Below are 15,629 nucleotides of genomic sequence, written 5' to 3' on the forward strand. Positions count from 1 at the left end.
GCCGCCGGGGGCGGGTCCGCAACCGGCGACGCCCCGGCCCGGGGCGGGGACTGTGGCAGCAGCTGCAGCACCGGCGGCGGCAGCGGCGCCAGGAGCTGCTGCGGCAGAGGCGGAGGCTGCTCCTGGACGCGTCCGGGCCGCGCAGCCGGAGCCCCAGCCCAGAGGCGCGGAGCGGTGCGCTGGGTGCTGCGGTTGCTGCCCGCCCGCCGCCTCCTGGGCCCCCGCTGCCACCCGGGCCCCGGTCGCCGCTCGCGCCTCCGTCGACTCCGCCCGCGTGTGCGCCCCAGCCGGGACGCCGCCCCCGGCCGGGTCTCCACTTCTCGGCCGCACCTCCCATGACAGCGCCCGCTCGAAGATGGCTGCGAAGGGCGCGCACAGCTCCCACCTGAAGATGGAGAGCGAGCTGGAGCGCTGCCGCGCCGAGGGCCACTGGGACCGCATGCCCGAGTTGGTCCGGCACATGCAGACGCTAGTAGTGCCCGGCGGCGGAAGCGGCCGGCGAGCCAGCCCGAACGCAGTGCTCACCTCTCTGGACACCGGTGAGTGAGGGAAGGGGCTGGTTCACGAGCGCGGAGCCCGCGAAACGCGCCTCCTCCTCCAGGAAGCAGGCCCCGACTGCCTGCGGCCGGCAATGGCTGCTTTCGGTATTGCCCTTGATGCAGTGCTGGTCGTAGGAGCAGTCAGGAAGGTTCTTCTGCCCCACAAGAAAACGCACATGCAGGTTGGGTGCTTTGAGGGAAAGAGGTAAACGGGTTTTGCTTTCTGCCCTTTCGGATCATGTGGACTTCTTGGTCTACTGTGAAATAATGATATGGACACATATCAGATCAGGGCACAGGCTGGACTCTTGTGCCGCCCCTCCAACCCCCATTCCGGTTCCTAAACTTCATCAGGTGAAAGCTATATCTCACTGTTTTCCCTCCCTTTCTTTCCCCCTGGTTAAGTTGGCAGTGAAGCTCTGAGCACAGCTGATATGATTGGGGGCTTGACGAGCGTCAGGGCTGGGTAATGGAGAAGTGGGAAAGCGGCCTTGTCTCTCGTCTTGTAAGCCTCAGTTTCCTCTTCTGTGGTTGGACTCTGGGCCCATCTAACCCTGGCAGTCAGTAGCTTTAGCAGTAGGGCTGGTTTGGCCGGCCTGGGATCTTGTGCTGGGGCAGGAAAGCTCCCTGATGTGGCACTAGGGGAACACCCCGCCCCAGTCTCCAACCTCAAATCCTGTTCCCGGTGCCTTCAGCTCAGCCTGGAGAGCCCTTCCTGAGCCTTCTCTTTGTGCACAGCCGCTTCAGAGCCTTTGTGGAAAGAGGCAGGGAGTAGATAAATACAGATATAAAGAGTTTTAAAGACTGCCAGCCTGTGGAATGCTCTGTGGGGACACTGAATGACAGTAACAATAAGTAATAGTTAACACTTAACTAGTACTCACTGTGTGTCAGTGTCCTAAGCACTGTAATCACCTCTTTAATTTCTCCCAACAACCGCATGAAGCAGTTACTCTTGTTTGCCACTTACTGGTAAGAAAACTGAGGCACAGAGAACTTAAGTAACTTGTTGATCCAGCCAGTAAGTGGTGGAACCAGGGTTGGAACCCAGGTTTCTAAGTACATCCTTTCAACCACTTGCACTATTAGCTCTCAAATGTGTGACAAAATCCCAGCTTGAAGAGATGACAAAAATGGATGGGGACGCAGAGGGGTGATCAGAGGGCAATTATGTGTTAGATTGTGGGGCTCAGAGGAAGAGGAGGTTTCAGGAAGCAGGAGAATTTGTACTGGCCTCTAACTGGTGTTGGGAAGGGCAGAGTGAAGGGGAAGGGCAGAGTGAAGAGGAAGGATGGATGGACACTGAAGGGGGTAGGTGGCAGGGATGGACAGCTGGTTCGAGGCTTTGGGGTAGGTCTGAGTGTGGGAGTGAAGAGCACTGGCCACAGCTAAAGATGCATGTTTGGGAGAAACTGGTGAGTCCCCCTCTACCAGGGAAGACTAAATAAATTGCGGGTTCCCCCTCTGTTCCCTGTGGGGGGGTGTTGTAGTGGGGTGGGGCTGGTGAGGGTGGGAATGGAAACTGACCCATGCAGAGGGCACTGGGGCCTGGACAGGGTGTGGGAATCTGAGTGATGCTGGCAGCACCACAGAGAAACATTATGGGCGCAAGGCGGGAACTGGGACCTCCTGGAGTTTATAAAAGAGCTGTACTTCCTAAGCTGTTCTTTAGAGGTCTCAAGGAGGTTGAGTAATTAATTAGTTGGTATCGCAGGACAAAAGGGTTTGGAAAGCCAAAAAAAAGTTAAGACATTGGGTCTAACAGATTCAATATGGTTAAACTGATTTTTTTTTTTTAAATTGCAGGACTTCTTAGAGCTTTTAATATGCTCACCTGCGTGTGATGTTCAAGCTGAGGTTAGGGTATAAACACCACATTTCTCAAACTTACTTTGACCATATTCTATGAAGAATTATTGGGAAACATTGATATGCATAGTTTATAAATGGTATGGTATGGTTATAAAGTGCTTCTATTTAAAGAAACATTTTGAAAACAACCCTGTGGAGAGGGCAGGAATTTTTGTCCTCATTTTAGACACCAAGGGCCAGAAAGGTCACATAATGAGTATGTGGCAGAGACAGTACCCAAACCTGAGTCCCTGCCACCAAGGCTGCTAGTGACAGGGACAAGGGTGGAGCCTGGCTTGGCCACACTGTGAGAACTGACCAGCACAGAGACGGAGGCTGGGGGCAGTTGGGGTCTCTCTTGCCAATTTTTAGGTTTGGTTTTATGAGTGATTTTTCTCTTACCATTAGATCGAGACACACTTATCCCAAAACGCATGCACGCAGGCACGTGCACACATAGACATGAGGACGAAAAACACATGACTCCCGAAGCCCATGCTTAGGGCATTTTTTGGATTTCTGCTATTTTGGTTTTCTCTCCACTAGGTTTCTTAATCACTCGAGGGATCGAGAGCCTGTTTTTTTGAGGAGATGTTGGCGCTGACCCTTCTGCAGCCCAGGAGGGAAATTCTTAAAGTTCTACCTGGCCTGTTAGACTCTTACAGTCAGTGAGTGGAAGCTTCTCCCATAATTTGGGAGAGGGGAGGAAGGTGCTGAGGGAGGAAGCTGAACCCCAGAAGAACCCTGTTTTACGGACTGAGACCTGCCATATCTGTGGGGATTTCCTACAGAAACTAGGTGTAGCTCCCAGAACACGGATTTCACTGCAGGGGCAGGAGGGGAAAACCCGGCTGGAGTGGGAGGCCTCTTTCTGGTCCTGTGGGAGTGAAGGATCAGGAGATGCTCCCACAGAAGGGGCCTCTACCCTCTTTTCCTGTCTGGGGGGGCTGCTGCCTGCCACCTTCCCCGGGGGGAAGGTGGGTGCTACTCTGTACATTTTCTTTCAAACGCACATCCGGTTTAGATTTGGTCAGGATGGAGCAGGGGAACCCCAGGGTGCAGCTGATTGTGATGGGGTTTGTTCATATAAAAAGAAAGAACCTAACCAAGTGATTAAAAAAAAGAAAAAAAATCTTTATGGTGGAAAAATTCCAAAACATCAAAAAAAGTAGAGAGAAGAATGAATCCCGTGTGTCCATCAACCAGCGTCAGTGGTTATGAACTCATGAACAACTTTTTGAGTTAACACCCCGGCCCATCTCTCCCCCACATTGTTATGTTTCAGTATGCATTTATTAAATAAGAACTCTTTTGAAAAATAAAACTACCATATTATTATTATAGCTCCCTGCCCCAATCTAATGATTTAATTTAAGAGTTCATTTGCTAGAATCAGGATCCACATAAGGCCATACATTACATTTGGTTAATAGGTTGAATCTCTCTTTTATCCCCAACTTTTTATTATGAAAATACATTCCCACCACCTGGATTCTAATCTTTTACTATACTTGCTTTATCACGTTTGCCCCTCTCTCCAGCCATCTCGAGTCTCTCCTAATCTCTAGTCACCCTCTAATCTTTTAATTAGTGACTTTATTAAAAAACTGGAGATTGTTCTGAAATTTTTTTTCAGTTGATGTTAGAGAGAGTGTGTTTAAGGCAGGCGGCCTCTCACCAGTTTTGCCCTCCTCCTCCTCTCCCTGTGGTTGGAAGGTCCCCAGCCCTTTGCAGTCTTGTGAAGTGAACAAATGCAGAGACCACTGTGTCCCTACTTGACCCAGTAGGGAAGGGCCTGGTCTTAGTACCTGGCCCGCTGGCTGGATCCAGCTTTCCTGACTGAATTGGCAGGTGGAAGAGAGGGGATCACTACCCTGGAAATACAGGATCTGGGGAGGAGGCCGGTATCATTGAAGTGGGTCCCTGTGCCCTGGTACCTGAGAGAGGTGGGAGTAGAGAGGAAACCAGCCGCCAGAGGCCTCCAGGACAAGGTGGGCAGACTAGGGAGGCCACTAAGTGGGGGCCTCCTTTGGGCCTCTATTAAAGGTATGGGGCTGGGCTGGGCTGCAGGCAGGACCCAGGCTCCCAGAGACTGTTCATTGTCAGTGAGGAAGGCCTTCCTGATGTCCCAGGAAGGGGGAGGCTGGAACACTTGACCCAACCCAAGATAGGGAGTAGGTTTTGGACAATAAGATGATAAAAAGCAATCTGTTTTACTTTTGGAGAAGGACGGAGAAGCTGAGATCCACCTGGATTCTTAATGAACAGCTGACAATCTAGAACTTTTAATTCCAAAATACCTTTCAGTTCCATAGACTGACCAGTTGAGAATAGTGGGATGGAAAATGTAGAGCAGGGAGAAGAGTTGCTCAAGGAAGAAAAGCAAATTCCCAACATCTCCTGGAGTGTGTGGTAAACAAAAACCCAAAGAGACTGAGTGGGGAGTGAAGTGGGAGGGCAGAAAGGCTCTGGAGACAGACCCGCAGTGCCAATTTGCAAAGTAGTCTGAAACTCACAGGTGTGTGACAGTCAGAACTATGCTTATTCCTGCCCTTGAAATTATGATTAGCTTTTAACCTACTGTTTACAGCTCTTGGACTGTTCTTTATTTCCAAACTATATCAGAAGCTCTGTTCTTCATGGGATGTAAGGGAGACAGACTGTTCTTTGGTTGTGTTATGTTTTTGTGGGCTGTGACCATAACAATATTGCATCTTTATTATCATCTATAAAATGGGAATAACTTCTAACTTTTAGAGCCGTGCAGATTAAATGATAGTATTCATTGAAATACCTAGTACTCGGTGGGCTCCCAACAAATCAGTCCCCCTTTCACAGTAAAAGGAACTCTTGTGGTTTAGAGCAGTGCTTCTCAGAAAATCTGTAGTGAAATGTTCTGTTTTTTTAAATTCCTACTCTGTGTGCTCTAATACTTTCTTAAAATACACAAAGTGATTACCCTCCCCCATTTTTTTTTAGTATTTGATTCAGCAGATTCACAATTATTTTGTCACGTGGTTACCAACGTTTCTGAACACGTGCTCTAAATTTCTGCCCACATCCCAAGGGACTGGGTCACAAACAGGCACAGACTCTCCCTACACCATGGACCACACTTTGAGCAGCACATGTTCAGAAGAAACTCCCATTATTTTGAGGAAAGGTATGGGCCCTGGGGAGTATTTGAAGATTGAATTTTGCCAAGAAGGAAGCTGGTTTCTCTTGGCATGAAAGGAAAGCTCTACAGAGCTGTGGGCTGGGCGGTTATGTTGCAGAGGCGGGGCCTGGTGGCCTGATGGCTCGGCTGGTGGGGCGGGAGTTGTGCGGAAGTGCACCTGGCGGCAGAGGGACGGGACCAGCCTGAGAGGCGGAGCCTGGGGAGGGCCGTGGTTCCCTCAGCAGGAGCAGATTTCTAATTCTACCTCAGGTTTTATGCATGCAAAACAGGTTAGAGGAGGACAGCAACTTGCCCATTGGCCCACAGCTCAGTGATGCTCGGACACTCACTTCTAAGCAGCGCACTCCTCCTGAGTGAAATTTAGAAACATGGGAGAAGATTGCCTTTTATTCTTGGGTTGATTTAAATTTTATTTTTGACTAGGTCATATATTCACATGGGTCAACCTTCCAAAGGTACTCAAAAGTAAGGAGTGAAAAGCCTCCCTCTGTCTCTGCCCCCTTCCCTGTAAGGCAGCAAGTTTAGCAGATGTCTGTGTATATTTTTATGCATAAACACACAGTGGTTCACTGTGTGTGCTCTGCTTTCTAATCAGTGTATCTTGAAGTTCATTCCACGACAGCTCATACAGAGCTTCCTCATTCCTTTATATAGTGACACGGTGTCCCTTTTAATGGATATACCATGCTTTATTTAATCAGCCTCCTGTTGATGGACGTAAAAGTTGTCACCTAGTTTTCTGCTATTATGTAACCAACTCTGCGGGAATGACCATATAGGTCAGTCGTTTTATACAGGCCCGAGGAAATCTGTAGGAATGAGATTGTTGAGTCATTGGGGATGTGCAAAAATAATTTTGTTCGTTTTTGGTTTTTTGGGGGGAGGTAATAATGTTTGTTTGTTTGTTTGTTTACTTATTTATTTATTTAATGGAGCACTGGGGATTGAACCCAGGACCTCATGCATGCTAGGCTGCACTCTACCCCTGAGCTATACCCTCCCCTTCAAATAATTTTGATGTATATCACCAGATTGTCCTATAATTTATAGAGATTCTACCACCTTCTACCCCAGCAGTGATGGATGGTACTTTGAACCATCATTTTTGGCCATACCCTCCAATTTAATTTTAAAAATCATGAGGTAGATAGCAAAGGATCCATGAACCAGCTGTGGCATCCTCAGTGGGAACATCTCCTGTGACTGTTCTCTGGGACTTGGGCTTCCGGGATGCTCTCTGTGGGGAATCTCCCTTACGGAAGGAGAGAGCCCCTTCTTCGGGGGCATGCAATTTTAGACCTGTGGCTTTGCTTTGTGAGCAGACTGCAGTAGTCCTGAGAGTAGGAGTGAGTGACACATTCAGGTAGGTCTGAGAATGCCATCCTGGCAGCAGGAAGAGCCCTAGAGGACTTGGGACCCAGTGCACACTCCTGGAGGCATTTTGGGTTGGCACGCAACTTCCTGAGCCTCATGGCTTCCCCATGGGGGAGTGGAAGGGATCCGACTCACTCAGCAGCTACTTGTCAGGCTCCTATATTAAGTGCTGGGCCTGGTCCTTGCTCTTTTTGTGGGGGATGGGCAGTGAGCCAGTCATACCGAGCATAGCCACTTGAGGCTGTCATAAAACCACCCTCAACCTTGCACCCTGAACCTGACCCGGGTCGTCCCTGCTGTAGGTAGCAGGAATATGGTGGCCCCAAGACCAGAGTTTTCAGTGCTGTGGAGGAGGCAGCAAATTAAACCAAGCAAATCACCAGATGGGTGGTGAGGTCTTTGGATGAGCTAACATGAGAGAACTCCAGAAAGTGCCAGTACTGAAGATGTTCAGGGATTTGCCTTGCTACACCAGTAAATCTGCTTCCCGCCTTGTCTCTGCCTTAAAAACAGAAAATCAATTCTGATTACACAGAAATTAGGAGCATGTGAAAATGCATTATTAAGCCACTTCGTATATTTTTCCTCTTCAATTGTTTGTGGGAAATTCCTTCTTGGAGTAAGAACTTATCACCCACAGTGGGACACGGGTGTGACTTTGTCTCTCATTTTAAATTTCAAGATTCTGGGAGTTTGTTCTAAGTCCTGGGAACTCCACCTCCCCAACCACCAAATTACAGAAGATAAACCTAAGGGGGTAGTTTGTGCTGTGACCATGGCGGAATGTCTGTGTTTTTTTGGGGGAGGAGGGGTTTATTTATTTATTTTTTATTGAAGTGTAGTCAATTTAAAATGTTAGTTTCAGGAGTATAGCAAAGCGATTCAGTTATACATACACATACATACATTTTTTTTAAGATTCTTTCCTATTACAGCTCATTATAAGAAATTGAGTATAGTGCCTTGTGCTATACAGTAGGTGCTTGTTGTCCATCTGTTTCATATATGGTAATGTGTATTTGTTATTCCCAAATTTCTAATCTACCCCTCCCCTCCATCCCCCCTCCACCAGAATGTGTTTTTTCTTTAAAGGCTGTTTAAGGGTATGGAAACTATGTCTTTATTTATCTTCTTGGACCTGGGCCATTCAAGTGCTGGGGTGGGGATAGCTGGGTGGGTACGGGAGTGTGGACCAGTCTCCACATCTGCCATGTTTGGGGGACTACTGCCCTCCTGTACCCACTCTGATCCCTGGCCTGGTTTCCAGATGACTTTGGGAAGTTGCTCCTGGCCGAGGCCCTCCTGGAGCAGTGTTTGAAGGAGAACCACGCCAAGACAAAAGACTCCATCCCTTTGCTGGATAAGAATGAGCCGAAGATGAATGAAGCCAGAAACTACCTGAGCAGTATCCTTAACCACGGGACGCTGCCGGTAAGTCCCCATTTCCCTAGCCTGGGGCCTTCTCTCCTCTCTCTCCTGCCTCCTGTCTGCCATTAAATCCTCCCTGGGTCATTTGGTCTCCTGAGCAGTGTGTCTCTTAAGGGTTGGCTCTGAGCTGTTCAGTACTGCAACCATTAGCCTCATGTGTCTCTTGAGCACTTGAAATGTGGCTTGTGAGTATAAAACACACACTGGGTTCCAAAGACTTAGCAGAAAATGAAGCATGTGAAAGATCGTTCATTCTTTATATAGATTACATATCCAAATGATAATATTTTGGATATATTAAATGAAATATATTATTAAAATTAATTTCACCTATTTTTACTGTTTTTAATGGACTAAAAATTTTTACTAGAAAAATTAAAATTATATTTGTGGCTTGCACTTGTGGCTTAAGTTACATTTCTTTTTCTTTCTTTTTTTTTTTTTTTTTCCTTTCTTCTCAAAGTGATTCCTTCTCAGCCCAGGGGGCAGGGTCTGCAAAAGGGTCCCAAGGTACATGGGGCAGGGCCTGGACAGCCGTCTTAACAGTGGCAGCTCAGTCTGGCTGTCGCTTATAAAAAGAAATTAGTTGCAGAGATTTGCTGCTATTTGCAATGCCACTCTCGTCTAAATTACATTTCTGTTACATAGGACTTGGTTGACCCAGTTTGCACTTGGTCCTTTGGCCTCTTGGAGGGTCTCAGGGAAATAAAACCTCAGTGAGTCTATGATCTAGCTAGAAACAGGCAAACCTATGGAGTGGGCTAGCAGCGGAAGTGCTCCATAACATGGCAAGCCAGTTTGAGTCTGTGTGCATTTATTGAGCACCTACTATATGCAAGGCACCGAAGGGAGGTCTAGAGGCAAGGATAGCCACAGCTTTCTTTAGACCTTTACTGCTCACAGTGTGGTCCACCCACCCACAGTACGGGCATCATCTGGGAGCTGATTAGGAATGTAAAATCTGATTCAGAATCTGCATTTTAACAAGCTCTTCCAGTGATTCTAGTGCACATTAAAGTTTGTTCTAAACTACAGCGTATCCTGAGCTATAATAGAAGCATGGGCATGTCGTTAGAGACCCAAAGAGGACATGATTTTTCAAGAGATGTTCCAAAGTATGTATTTACTAGTTTAAATATTTTATTGCAACCTGCTATCTGCAAGGCATTGTGTTATGTACTTTGCTAGCAATAAAGATGAGTTCAGCATGGACCCTGCCCTCAGGGAGGTTGCAGGAATACTAGGAAGATAGCCCTATTGGCAAATTGTCCAAGGTGGACTGTGACACATACCACAGAAGTGGTGTATGTAGGAGGCAAGCCCCAGGGGTACACTCCCTGGGGTGAAGTGGGGAGTCAACTCAGGGTGAAGGTAGTGCTAGAATTGGACCCTTTTAGGGGCTGGACCTTGAAGCGGGCAGGGATACAGACGTACAGAGATAGGACAGGGCGTCCTACGGAAGTAGTGCTTAATCCAAGAGTTCTTCTTGTAAGAATTTCCTTAAAGTACATCAATTAGCAAGAGCATAAGGGATGGTATATAATTAGGTTATAAAGGGACATGGGGGCCAGAGAGTGGGACTGGAACACCAGGCTAAGAAGTGGGGGGGGGCATTTTCTGTAAGCAGTGTAGAGAGAGTATACTGGAAGTTTAAGATTATTGCCTTGGAGGAGGGTATAGCTCAAGTGGTAGAGTGCATGCTTAGCATGCATGAGGTCCTGGATTCAATCCCCAGTACCCTCTCTAAAAAAAATAAAAAATAAATAAACCTAATTACCTTCCCCCTAGAAAAGAATAATAAAAAAATAATAATTAAAAAAAAAAGATTACTGCCTTTAGATTCCTTGGCAGGGATTATTGGTCTGGGAGATTTTGTGTTGGATTAAAATACCTCTGTGACCCTGAGCCTTTCCCTGATCCCCTGGGCCCTCTGGGTCCTCATTTGCTAACCAGAACGGTTAAACTTGATTAGTGAGTCCCAAGCTTTTCCCACCAACACCCATTATAATTTTTTCTTCAGTAGACTCCATTAAATGTTTAAAAATTCTTTTCTAAATAAATGACTCAGGCTTATTGTAAAAAAAATTTACTAAATAAACAAGTAGTTTGAATAGTAAGTGAGAGTCCTTGTTTCCACCCCCGCCTTCACGCCCACTCCCATCTCTAGAGTTAAGCGCTGGTCACCATTTGGTGTGTGTACCACACGCCTCTGGGGTAACAAACACACACACATAGAGAGCTTTCTTTTCTTATTAAAGTCAGAATTCCTATTTGTTAATTTGTTCTTCTGCACTGAGAACATTCCCTTGGGGCTTTCTCCATGCCAGTACCTCACTCTTTGTATTGACTGAATAGTATCCCCATGTATTATTGTGAAAGCTGTTTTGTCTACTATATCACATTTATTAAGTACAAATTTTACAATGCTTTATTGATCAAAGAAACATACAGGTGCCAATAACATTAAGAAGTTCACTGTCAGCTGGGCCAAGTCCAAAAACTCAATGTCGATCAGGCAAAATAAAATATTAAAAGTAGTTGGTAGGATTCTCTTATCTTTTCCCAAAGGCCAGGGTGTGGCTAGGGGGGTGATCTTTCCTGGCAGCAGATGAAGTCTCAGTTCCCACGATCTGATGGGATGAGGAGGAGAGGTGGGTCCTGAGGCATCTCCTCAGGGTAGTTCGGAACCTTCTACTCTCAGTCATCTCTAGATCCTGTACAGCTCAGTCCTTTGGAGATGGGTGAAAACGAGCCTTTTGTCGTAACTTCTGTTATCCGGTGAGTGCCAGGCCTTGCACCGTCTCACTGGTACCTTCTGCAGTGGTGTTTATTATTATCTCCATTTTCCAGATGAAGAAACTGAGACCCAGGAGAGGTTAGTCACTTAGCCAAGGACCACAGTGCAGGACTGGAACACTGGCCTGTTTGTCTCCACGTGCAAGTTTTCATGCTCTTTGCCACTGCCCAGTGCTGTCTTCCTAGTACTGGAGTGGGAATAAAATAATGACTGAGAAACTTGGATTAATGTTGGTGATGTTGCCAACTTTCCTCATTTTACAGGTTTCATTGTGCATTCGTGAAGTATTTCCTTATCTCTTCCTCCTCTTACCTGGGTATCCCGTGAGGTCATTCTTCCCTCTTTATTGACAGAGACAGTGAGGCACAAAAAGACTAGATGACACACCAGATCTGCACAGCAGAGGCACTGTTCTTCCTGGACTGGGTGACTTCCTGCACAGCATCCTTCCATAGGCCAGGGCTCTGTGGTTCCCTGACTGTTGGATTGATAGACCAGGTTCAAATTCAAATGCATGGATCCTGCCGAGTGTCCCCAACTTTCCATTCTGCCAAGTAAGGACATTAAAACAAACAAACAAAAGCAACAGCAAAGTCGTACCATTTTCTACTAACAACACTCCATTTAAAAAAAAAAAAATCTTAACACCGAAACACAAGACAGCTATGCTTAAGAATCAAGGCCACCTTTTTAAATAGTATAAATATAGCTTTATGAAACATTCCACGTTGTCCTTAATTTTTCCCTAGCTTGATGGAAGCTCTGCTGTAAACTGTCATTGGTCCACCGGAAACCACAGCAAGCTACATCCGGTCATCTCGCCCTGAAACCTGTCCTGAGCTTAGCTGCCCTTTCCCCCTTTACCGTGGAACAGGATAATCATAATAATTACTCATGGCCTGTACTTAGCTAGCTCGTTTCTAAAGAAAAGTTCAAAGCTCTTTTCTGGACTTCGCTCTATTAATGGTCTTGGCATTGCTATGATGGAGGTGAGGGGTGGCTGTTTTTCTCTTGCCCTCAGCAATGGGGAAGACCAGGCGAGAATGGGGAGGAAATGTGCCTGTGGCCTGAGGCCAGGGGAGCAGGGATGGCAGAGTTGTTGCCCAGCTTGGAGGGACCATAAGCCACGTGCCTCTGGGAGTTTGTCATCTGTCGCCCTGGACCAGGGTATAGGTGGCCTATTTGGGGAGACTAGCAAATGCCCTTGAAAAATTCAGCCTTTGAGAGTCAATCACTAATCAGCAGGTCAGGCACGCAGGGGTTCAGTGGGACCACTTGGTGGAGGCATTGTAGGAGGTCAACAGAAGGGAGCTCCATGGTAATCAGGGAGGGTTCTAGGAGGAGGTGGGCCTGAGCAAAGCCCCAAAGGATGGTGGAGGATCTGGATAGACTGAGGGGGAAGGGAGGCTATTCCAGATAGGGGGCTTGTGTAAGCAAAGGCAGAGAAAGGACATGTATTTACAAAACTTAAGACCAGTGAGGAAGGAGAATTTGGCTTTGAGGTGTTCCTTTCTCTTCCTTGGCTTCTGAGAGGGCGGTTGATGCTGCGGAGTGGTGGAGGCTTCCCCTAGGGTTACAGGCATCTCGACCTCTGATCTCCCCCAAGAAACCAGGGGCAGCACCTTCCTGTTGGTGACAGAGGCCAGGGTGGGGACCTGGGAGCTCCATGGACAGAATTGATGCTGTGTGGCGGGGGTGGTGCCAAGAGCCTGGCCAAAGGGGTGGGGGGCCGGCTGAGCACAGAATGGAGGTGGAGAGCTAAAAAAAGTAGCCTCAGGGGTAGAGAGTAGGGGGCGGTAGTCGTGGGTGGTGGGAGAAGGAGGAGGCGGTGGCGAATCACTTATAAATGGCGCCGAAGCAGGACCCGAAGCCTAAATTCCAGGAGGGTGAGCGAGTGCTGTGCTTTCATGGGCCTCTTCTATATGAAGCAAAGTGTGTAAAGGTTGCCATAAAGGATAAACAAGTGAAATACTTTATACATTACAGTGGTTGGAATAAAAATTGGGATGAATGGGTTCCAGAAAGCAGAGTACTCAAATATGTGGACACCGATCTGCAGAAACAATGAGAACTTCAAAAAGCCAATCAGGAGCAATATGCAGAGGGGAAGATGAGAGGGGCTGCCCCTGGAAAGAAGACATCTGGTCTGCAACAGAAAAGTGTTGAAGTGAAAACAAAAAAGAACAAACAGAAAACACCTGGAAATGGAGATGGTGGCAGTACCAGTGAGACACCTCAGCCTCCTCACAAGAAAAGGGCCCGAGTAGATCCTACTGTTGAAAACGAGGAAACATTCATGAACAGAGTTGAGGTTAAAGTAAAGATTCCTGAAGAACTAAAACCATGGCTTGTTGATGATTGGGACTTAATTACCCGACAAAAACAGCTCTTTTATCTTCCTGCCAAGAAGAATGTGGATTCCATTCTAGAGGACTATGCAAATTATAAGAAATCTCGAGGAAACACAGATAATAAGGAGTATGCTGTTAATGAAGTCGTGGCAGGAATAAAGGAATACTTCAATGTAATGTTGGGCACTCAACTACTCCACAAATTTGAGAGACCACAGTAGGCTGACATCCCTGCCAATCATCCTGACGCGCCCATGTCCCAGGTGTATGGAGCACCACATCTACTGAGATTATTTGTACGAATTGGAGCAATGTTGGCCTTTACGCCTCTGGATGAGAAGAGCCTTGCTTTATTACTGAATTATCTTCATGATTTCCTAGAATACCTGGCAAAGAACTCTGCAACTTTGTTTAGTGCCAGCGATTATGAAGTGGCCCCTCCTGAGTACCATCGGAAAGCTGTGTGAGGCTCTTACACTCACTTATGTTTGGATCTCTGTAAACACATTTTTGTTTCAGTCATTCTCTTGTACAAATGATGTACTTTGGAAATGTTAGTGTATAACAGAATTAATGTTTGTTTTCTGTTTGATTTTAAACAGAGAAAATAAAAGGGGTTACAGCTCCTTTTTTCTTTTCTCTTTTTTTTTCATTTCAAAGTTGCTACCAGTGTATTCAGTGATGGACAACAGGGAGACACACTGTAGAGTGTTTTATTGCTTAGTTGACAAAGCTGCTTTTGAATGCTGGTGGTTCTATTCCTTTGACACTACGCATTTTTATAATATGTGTTAATGCTATATGACAGAATGCTCTGATTCCTAGTGCCAAAGGTTCAATTCAGTGTATATAACTGAACACACTCATCCATTTGTGCTCCCCTCTTTTTTTTATTGTGCTTAAAGTAAAGAGCCCATCCTTTGCAAGTCATCCATGTTGTTCCTTAGGCATTTTATCTTTGCTCAGATTGTTGAAGAGTGGTGGCTTGTTTCATGGTTTTTGTATTTGTGTCTAATGCACGTTTTAACATGATAGACGCAATGCATTGTGTAGCTACAGTTTTCTGGAAAAGTCAATCTTTTAGAAATTGTTTTTCAGATCTTCAATAAATTTTTTCTTTAAATTTCAAAAAAAATAAATAAAAAAATAAAAAAAGTAGCCTCAGAAGATAGGAGATTTTAGGGGGAGGGTGTAGCTCAGTGGTAGATGGCGTGCTTAGTATGCATGAGGTCCTGGATTCGATACCCAGTGCCTCCATATAAATAAACAAACAATAAATAACATAATTACCTCCACCCTAAAGAGATTTAAAAAAAAAAAATAGTAACAACAATAAAAATAATAAAAAGAAGGTGGGAGATTTTAGAGCAAGTCTGGGCCCATGTCCAAGACCAGGAATCTCAAGCAGGTCTGGCCAGACCTCCTTGGGCCCTGAGGGAGGCCCTGAGAGTCCTCATATGGGGTGGAGACTTGGGCGTAAGGAGCACTTGAGAAAAGAGGGGAAAGAAAGCAGGTTTGAATGCAGGCACTTGATTCTGCCCTTTCACCCACATCTGATAAGATGAGGACGGTGACCCTGCCAGCGTTCTTGCTCCTTCTGGCTTCTGTCCACGCTGCTGCTGGGGCCGTCTCCCCACAGGGATCCTGCTGCTGTGTGTTGGGGCAGGAGTTTCAGCTTCAGGCCCCTCACCTGCAGGGCTCTTTTCTTCCACCTAACTGTATTTTTGTACACGTATGTGTATCTAGAGGACCCCGCAAAATATATAAGCTTTATGCCCCACAAAACTCAGCTGAGTCCCTGACTCCCCATTTGTGTTAAGAACAAGTGCCTGGACTCCTGAGCACCAGCTTTGTGCCGAAGCCTCTGGGGGCTTCAGGGAAGAGAAGTCAGGGCCCAGATGCAAACTGCCTGCAGTCAAGCTGGGGGGCGTAAGACACACACGTGAAAACAATTAGGGACTCACATAATAAAGTCAGTAGGAGCCACAGCGTAGGCCGCGGACTGCAGGTGTGGAGAGAGGAGAGCCATCTACATGTGCTTGAGGGTCAGGGAGGCTTCCTGGAGGAGGAGGGGAGTTCCGAGCAGGGTCTCAGGCAAGTCATCATGGCTC

The 15,629-nt window shown here is 46.7% G+C and overlaps 1 protein-coding gene and 1 pseudogene across 2 annotated transcripts in view; both read left to right on the plus strand.

Annotated features, from left to right (window-relative positions):
* Positions 1-81: 81 nt before the first annotated feature.
* Positions 82-15,629, plus strand: part of TTC7A (tetratricopeptide repeat domain 7A) — a 117,024-nt gene continuing 101,476 nt past the window's right edge. For both annotated transcript variants that reach the window (XM_010967740.3, XM_045504873.2), the window contains exons 1-2: positions 82-539; positions 8,210-8,373. In XM_010967740.3, the coding sequence (XP_010966042.1) occupies positions 356-539; positions 8,210-8,373 (348 nt within the window). In that variant the 5' untranslated portion in view covers positions 82-355. The remainder of the gene's footprint in view (positions 540-8,209; positions 8,374-15,629) is intronic.
* LOC105079028 (mortality factor 4-like protein 1 pseudogene) lies at positions 12,945-14,066 on the plus strand (annotated as a pseudogene).

This window comes from Camelus bactrianus, chromosome 15 (genome assembly GCF_048773025.1).
Source record: "Camelus bactrianus isolate YW-2024 breed Bactrian camel chromosome 15, ASM4877302v1, whole genome shotgun sequence".
Taxonomy (NCBI): Eukaryota; Metazoa; Chordata; class Mammalia; order Artiodactyla; family Camelidae; genus Camelus; species Camelus bactrianus.